Source organism: Centroberyx gerrardi, chromosome 11, assembly GCF_048128805.1.
Source record: "Centroberyx gerrardi isolate f3 chromosome 11, fCenGer3.hap1.cur.20231027, whole genome shotgun sequence".
NCBI classification, from domain to species: domain Eukaryota; kingdom Metazoa; phylum Chordata; class Actinopteri; order Beryciformes; family Berycidae; genus Centroberyx; species Centroberyx gerrardi.
This window is the reverse complement of record NC_136007.1, coordinates 23,128,519-23,136,401: the sequence shown is the minus strand read 5'-3', so window position 1 is coordinate 23,136,401 and position 7,883 is coordinate 23,128,519. Positions and strand designations below refer to the sequence as shown.

The window sequence follows — 7,883 nt, the reverse complement described above, 5'->3', positions numbered from 1 at the left end:
CTGTAAATGAAACATTTTCTTCAGTGCTGGTCAGACAGATGAGCTAGCTTCTGGTCCAAAACAGCTGCAGACCCTTACGGTGTTGTTCTGGATCTGTACTGATCCAGTGAAACATGAGGAATAACTGATGAGAGATCAGGATCAGCTACAGACAGTCTCTCTCGTTTCGTTTCGTTTCGTTTCGTTTCGTTTCGTTTCTTTATTCACATATAAAAATTTAAAAGAAAAGGATACAATATACGTATAATTTGCAAGTGAATGTGAAGGAGAATTGCCTAAAAACCCTCCAGGGGCTTGAAAAGTGCCATTCTCCAGGCAGCATATTACAAAAAATAATTACAGCAATGTAAAATACACAATTTGAATGTATCTATAAATAAGTTTAGACATAGTAAAAAACGGAGACATAGTTCAGCATAGTACTTGACAACAATGCATCCCATAACACCCATCTATTACACAAGTATAAAGAATCAGTCATAGTCATAAGACACACACACACACACACACACACACACACCAAGAATACTCATTCATAATACATGCAAGTATACACAAACACTATCATTAACAGACTAAGAGTAGACACTCATGTGATATGACTAAGAGTTTTCATAGGACAAGAAAGATAAAGAAGAATATACACACAAATAATGTTATGACAAGGAAAATATTGGTTGGACCCAGCTTATATAGGCCGCCCATATGGAAAATATTGGTTAGTTAGGAGAAGTGATTTCAGGGCTCTTTTGAACTGCGGTGAAGACAAATTCAAAAAATGTAATGGCAGAGAATTCCATATTTTGGACCCTCGGTAGAATATACTAAACTGAGATTGGGAAGTACAGGAATGGGGGGGTCTAAGGAGACAAGAGCTACGTGTGGAATAATTATGGAATTGATAATTGTATGCAAATATGTCATGAAAAAAAGGGGGAAGGGTTCTTTTTAAGGAACTCTGAACAAATAAACCAATCTGGAGATGGTTCACTTGATAAACGCTGAGGACACCCAAATGAAGAAATAGAGGCTGAGAGGAATGTCTTTGATGTGCACAACTTATTATTCTTAGAGCTCGTTTCTGAAGACGGTATATGGGCTCAAGTTTGGTCTGATGAGTACTAGCCCAAGCTATATTACAATAATTAATATACAGATAAACCATAGAATAATATAACATAGTGGCTACCTCAGTGCTGATCAAGTGATGGGTTTTGCCTAGTATACCAATACTCTTGGCCATTTTTGTAGTTATGGCCATGATATGAGGTTTCCAAGATAAGGATTCATCAAGCAGAACGCCAAGGAATCGTGTAGAACGCACATTAGTTATGGGGATGTTATCGATTACAACTTTAGACGAGGAGTTAAAAATCCCTGATGTAAGACCAAAAGAGATGAAGCTTGTTTTTTTTATATTAAGTGATAATTTGTTGGATTTAAACCAAATAGACAGCTTACTAAGTTCTTCATTTAACACCTTAATGATGGTGTCAGGATCTTTATGTGAATAGAAGACACTTGTGTCATCTGCAAATAAAATTTTAGACAATTTGTCTGATACATTGGGGAGGTCATTGATATATATCAAAAATAACAAGGGCCCAAGAATTGAGCCTTGTGGTATGCCGCAGAGTATGAGAAGAAAAGGAGAATTGGTTCCATTATAGGATACGAACTGCTGTCTATAACTGTCTAGGTAACTGGTGAACCAGAGCAGTGCATTATTTTTTACTCCAAGATGTGAGAGCTTCTGAAGAAGAATATGGTGATTGACTGTGTCAAATGCCTTTGATAAGTCCTAAAATCCTAAAAATACATATAGTGTTTTCCTTTCTATCTCTAGCTTTATATATTTCATTAATTAGATGTGTAAGTGCCATATATGTTGAATGTCTTTTTCTAAACCCATACTGATGTGTATATATAATATTGTACTTATTAAGATGTTCGATTAATCTTTGATAGACAAGCGTTTCAAGTATTTTTGATATAGCAGGCAGGATGGAGATGGGTCTATAATGATTGAAGACGGCTGGGTCATCATCTTTATAAATAGGAATAATCTTGGCTATTTTAAGTTCAAGAGGAACAATTCCCTTTTCCAATGAGAGATGGAAAATGTGAGATAGAGGTTTCACAATGTACTCATGAATGGATATCAGTAGTTTACTGTCAATGTTATCATAACCTGGAGAAGAATCTTTTAGATTGATTAAGATCTCCTGAACCTCATGTTCTGTAACCGGTAAGAAATGAAAATTGTCATTGATTGGAGAATTCATAAACTGAAGAGGACTATGGTTACTAGGTGGAATCTTGGAAGCCAGAGTTGGACCAACTTCTGAGAAAAAGCTATTAACATTGTTAGCAATTAATTGTCTCCTCAGTATGCCACCTTGCGACAGGATCTGAAGCAGTTTCTGGAGGTCAAGCCATACCAGGAATAGTTGATAAAACTATCACAGATCAGAGATTAGGTTTCATCTGGATAAAGCATTGTTTCTCACTTTTATTACAATGACAATAAGCAGTGCAGACAGAATACAGATGGTGATATATGCAGCTGGAGGATTTTTAGATATCACAAATATAGATAGGAGAAGATTTTGATGAGATAAAATGTCAATGATCCCCCTGGAAAAATTGGGTCGCTGCAGAAGCAAAAAGTATATAGTACATGGAGGTACAAAACATCATTCAGCCAATAATTCCAGCATGTTAAGAACATAATAAGTAGAAATATATAGTAGTAGAAAAATATGACAAAATATTAATTACAGGATTATGTTCAATATAACAGCAGTAGAACATACTGAGAGAAAGACAACAATGGATGAAATGTAGCCTACACAATGAAAATATAGTCAAGAAAAAATAGATAAAATAACGTGAAAATTATTTTTAAACAAGCAATGCATAAATGAGAAAGAATATGAAAACATGGAGAAAAAAATATGTGAATCTACAGCTTATATGATGTGCAAAACATGTGTCATATTCACTTTAACAGGCCTACAGAGACCACATATATGTACAGGACGTTTTTTAAAAAGTTTGATTAAAAAAATAATATTCACATTGTGTTTAGCTGGATTAGTGCGATGTGTGTGTTTAAGGTGCAGTGTTTATTTTTTACTTCATTCTTTCCAACCTCTTAGGGTGTGATTATGAATGTAATTTATAAATGACCCACTAGATGGCAGTAATGCCACATTGTTTCTCCCAACCGCCGTAAATCTCGAAGAAGAAGAAGATTGCGACGTCTGCTGCTGTCGTAAATACGTCAAGATGTCTCTGACCGAGAAGCGTATGACTTAGCTTGGAAGCTAACGAGTTAGTTTTGTTTTCGATTTATTTTTTCTTTTGTTTAATTTTGCGATTTGGACCGTTTATTAGATGGGGACCAGGAGCTTACCATGAAACTCCGGGTGCAGAATGACAGGTAAAATGAAGCTTTTTCAACTGCGAGTGTGTAGCCTGATAGCAAACATCTCTAGCTAGCTCAGGTTGCTATGTAAGGTAACAGTTAGCTGTTTATCTGGTCCTGTCTCTACTTTTGGGTTCATTGTGTGCTATTGGCGTTCAGTGAGTGAGGAAGACCACATTATTCTAAAAAAAAAAAAACATTTTGAAGAGTGAGTGAGACGTTCATGATGAATTGATGTAGTTTTAAACTCCAATACTGACTAGCCCGACCACTTGAAGTAAAAACAAACATTTGTGGTGGAATGTGAACTGTGCTGCCAAGTACACAGACTACTTCACTTCCCAACTTATCAAGTTTGTAATATCTGTCCAAGTAGTACTGCACGATTATATATTCAAGACATAAAGTTATATTAAGTTCATTAGTTTACCTTATTGTGGATTAGTCGCTCGACCAAATTATTATCAGTTTGTTTGGAGGGAGCCCAGTTTTAGGGGTATTATCCGAAGATAAACGAAAAGTCCTGCTACAGAACATGGATGTAACGTTAGACATTTGTTTGTAGTGGCAAAAGTTAAAATGTACAGTCGTTTCTAGTGACTTGTTATGTTATTGAACCTATTGAACTGTTGATATCACAGTTGATGCTGGCCACATTGTGACTGAGGCTACACGAAGATTTTTGCTCATGTTTTGTCTTTTGTGTCCAAGGAGTGATCCCAGAAGAGCATTGAAAGTGAGGGAGTCGCCGACTGTAATGCAGCCTAATTCAAGTGAGCGGGGCGCTCATGCAGGAAATGGTTTGTCCCTGACTCTGCAACCAGAGCTCCTCACCAGGACACCGGCCACCGGTGGCACTGCCCACCCCGAGAGCAGCGAGGTGCGGGTACCCATGACCGGCGGGCCCGGGGAGTCCGGCGGGGGCGCGTCATCCAGAAGGTCCAGAGCCAACTCCCACAGCCACTCCCATTCCCACTCACACGGACATCATTCCCACTCGCACGGACATAATCAGCCCCAGCACCACTCGCATACGGAGCCCGAGGTCGACGCGGCTGACCCCGACCTGGACTCCGGGGAGCCCAGCACCTCCTTTTCTGAGCTTCGCTACCTCTTCCGCTGGCTCCAAAAGAGTCTTCCTTTCCTAGTCATCCTATGTGCTAAACTGGTCATCCAACACGCTCTTGGTAAGTAGGAGATGAACAAACAGCATTATTTAAAACTCTCAACTCAAGGCAGCTTGTCTCACTCTTTCTCCTGATTCACCAGGTTTAGCGGTTGGGGTCGGCCTCTTCACAACTTTTCTGTATGTGAATAAAGACATTCAAACTCAAGTCTTTCTTCAGGTAAGTCATGGAAAGGAAAACACATTTGTGTATATCGCATTTATGTGCATTGCGCTTATGCTCCTAAAACCTGAATTTGCCCGTGTGTGCCATCAGGATCGTCACTCAAAGCTGCAGTGCCTATGGCTGCTGCTCTTCCTGACCTCCTCTGCCCTCCTGCTTTACTACACCTTTCTCACTGAGACACTTTACCATTGGTAAGACTGAATCTGTCATCTCACATCAGCTGCAAAGCATCACAGTAGATTATGATCCACCTTCATGCATACAGTTAATAGTCCTAAAAGATCAGAAGTTTCTGAAAGGTGACTGTGCTTTTCGTTAAACCGAATGTCTCTCCCTCGCCCCAGCCTCATCTTCCTCAGCCCAACCATTGAGCCCCTGGGTTTCTGGGAGGTTCTATGGGCCGTTGGCATCACCAACTTCATAATTAAGTTCCTCTTCATGGGGATTAAGTGCCTTATCCTGCTGCTGCCCTCTTCGCTGGTGACCTACAGAACCCAGGTAAGGGAGGATGGATTTCTTCTTGGGATTGTTTTTTTTAAAAAGTTTGCTGTTAACGGGTGACTCAGCGATCATGGTTCAAGTCTACTGTGTGTGTCTCCAGGGGCGGTGGCTGATGCTGACTGAGGAGCTGGGTCAGGTCCAGCAGGCCATGGCTCCTGCTCCACTGTGGTTCCGCTACCTGGTCACGTACCAGGAGGTGGACGGCACCCCCGGACTCACCCTGGGGGTCCTGCTGGCTTTGGTCTACCTCATACTGAAGGTGATACCGCTGGAATTAGACAGCGACAGATCTTACTTGTCCTCATGGAAAAACTGCCTGAAATAATTTGTCCAAGTCTGTTTTTTAACTTGTTTCTTTTTGTATCTCTCTTGTAGCTTTTAGGATTGTATGGACAGTGGACGTCTTTACTGAAAACTGTGAGGATATTTCTCAAGGGCGAGGTAGAGTGGCGAACAACTTCCTTGTTAAATAGTTAAGGTTTGCAATAAGACACCAACCAAGAGGTGTGTTTTGGCACCGCCAAGTGCCGAAACCAGAGGTCCCCAGCCTATTTTTTAGCAGGAACAAACCATGTTGAGGACAGAAATTTCCTGTGACCCTAACACTGAAATACTTGTGTGTGTTGAGGGTAAGCCTAAATCAAACCAATATTTAATTTTTTAGGAATTTTTTAGGAAATCAAGCTGCTCTTTTAAGCTGGTCAGGCACAAATCAGGGAGGCAGTGGCTTCCTCCTTGCTGGAGTCCAAGGAGTGTTGGAAAATAACAATCACATTTTATCACGGTCATTTTGTATTTTTCAAGGGACCCCACACATCGTTGTATTAAAAAAGAAACAAAACAGTTAAATCTGATAAGCTAAGTGACACATAAAAGCATTGTGAGTGGTGATTTTCGGTTAGCGCAGTTAATAAATGAACTGTTATTCGGTCATATGTGTGTATTTATCGGGTATTATACAATGGCTCAGCCAATCAGAACTGAGGACTGTAACTATCTATTTTCTGAAAGCGTTTTGTTTTTGTAATGGTTGTTCCTCAGCATACGGGGGCAGCAGCCACCAGGAGCCAGTGCAGCGAGGCCGGAGACGTCTGCCCCATCTGTCAGGGAGAGTACAGGGAGCCTCGGGCCCTGCTCTGTCAGGTAAAACCACCAAAATATATGGAGTACAGCTAGGCTCTCATACCTACACACACTCAAGGACATCCCTACTGGTCGACAGAATAACTTGTAAATGGATTTCTTTTTAGAGCACCATACCTAATCACCACTTTCCCCACTGCGCTGTCTTCCTGAATCAGATGAAGTGATGTACGTCCGTTCTTTTCCTCTAGTCATGTACTGTAAGAGCAGGGCAGGCTGACCTGCTGTTGTCTCTCCTCCCTGCAGCATATATTCTGTGACGAATGCATCGCTCTGTGGTTTAACCGGGAGAAGAGCTGCCCTCTCTGCCGGACCGTGATCACAGAGAAGGTCTACAAGTGGAGGGACGGCGCCACGTCTCCCCACCTGCAGATCTACTGACCGAATGACAGGGAGGAGACGGGGAGCCTTTGGGTCCGGGACATTGTTATTGATACGTGTTTGATATGTGAGTTTATTTGGCAGACAAACCCCATTGACATGTAATGTTGTCCACACTGTTCCTCTGTTATTTAAGGGCTGTGCCCCCTACTGGCCAAGGCCAGTAAGGACACGTAACTTGCACCTTGGCATGCTCTGGGTATTGTACCAGGAAGTCCCTATTTGTCACTCTTACAGACAACTGAAAGTTGGATCTCTGCATGCCCTCTAGTGTTGTTTTGTTTTGCTCTTTTCCGTTGTTTTGTTTCTCATGTCGCATTGTTCATCTTTTATTTTGTCTGTAGAGGAACAAGTAGAAACAGTCCTCATGGGGTGGGAAATTCCCAGTGTTTCTTCTACTTGTAAATATGGGTGCATAACAGAAATATATTAAAAATGGTATTTTAATCAGATTTCTCCCCACTCCTAAGTTGGATCAAACGTGCACCCCATGAAACCTTGTTTTGCTCAATGTTTCTAAATGTGTGGTACTTACCAACACTTGTCTGAATTGTAAAGATAATTGTGTATGTGTAGAGGTAAGCATCCATATCTCCTTACTTAGGAGTCTGTGCTTGCTGACCTCTACTCCAGATGTGTCCATCTCCAACTAGCAAATTGCAAAGGTTTTTAGGAAGCTGTGAAGCCCTACAGTACGCAGTGATATCCTGCAGTCCAGTAATGACCACAGCTTTACCAGCCTGCTTCCAGGTGCTGAGGCTGGACATGGCGGGCTAAAGAAGAGACTCTTAAGTAATGGATAAACATAGTTTGCTTTTTCAGACTTTTTGCTTTCAGCTTTTGGTGATTTTTTTTTTGTAATTGTGAAAAAGGATGCAAGTGAGCTTGTGAGATTAATTTGATTCACACATAAATTATTTTTCTATAGAGGTGGTGTAGCCTCCTTTTTGTAAAAACCAAAGAGAGGGAGAAGCATCTATTTTATTACAGTATATGTACTGAAATCATTTCACACTTTTTTGCAATTTTTTGTGCATTTAGATCCACAAACTATCTGAATAAAGATATACAAATGA

At 40.7% G+C, this 7,883-nt stretch overlaps 1 protein-coding gene across 1 annotated transcript; it reads left to right on the top strand.

The window, feature by feature from the left end:
- Positions 1-3,309: 3,309 nt before the first annotated feature.
- On the top strand, positions 3,310-7,883 carry rnft1 (ring finger protein, transmembrane 1). The gene is made up of 9 exons (XM_071898361.2): positions 3,310-3,445; positions 4,142-4,617; positions 4,700-4,776; positions 4,873-4,973; positions 5,127-5,280; positions 5,384-5,542; positions 5,659-5,724; positions 6,325-6,426; positions 6,673-7,883. The coding sequence occupies exons 1-9, from the start codon at positions 3,420-3,422 to the stop codon at positions 6,805-6,807; spliced, it is 1,296 nt and encodes a 431-aa protein (XP_071754462.2). The 5' UTR covers positions 3,310-3,419; the 3' UTR covers positions 6,808-7,883.

Bases quoted from the DNA above. Each gene is read 5' to 3' on its own strand.
- rnft1 (XM_071898361.2), top strand. From the start codon at position 3,420: ATGAAACTCCGGGTGCAGAATGACAG. The intron at 4,618-4,699 runs GTAAGTAGGAGA...CTGATTCACCAG, and splicing joins GGTCATCCAACACGCTCTTG to GTTTAGCGGTTGGGGTCGGC. The intron at 4,974-5,126 runs GTAAGACTGAAT...CCCTCGCCCCAG, and splicing joins ACTGAGACACTTTACCATTG to CCTCATCTTCCTCAGCCCAA.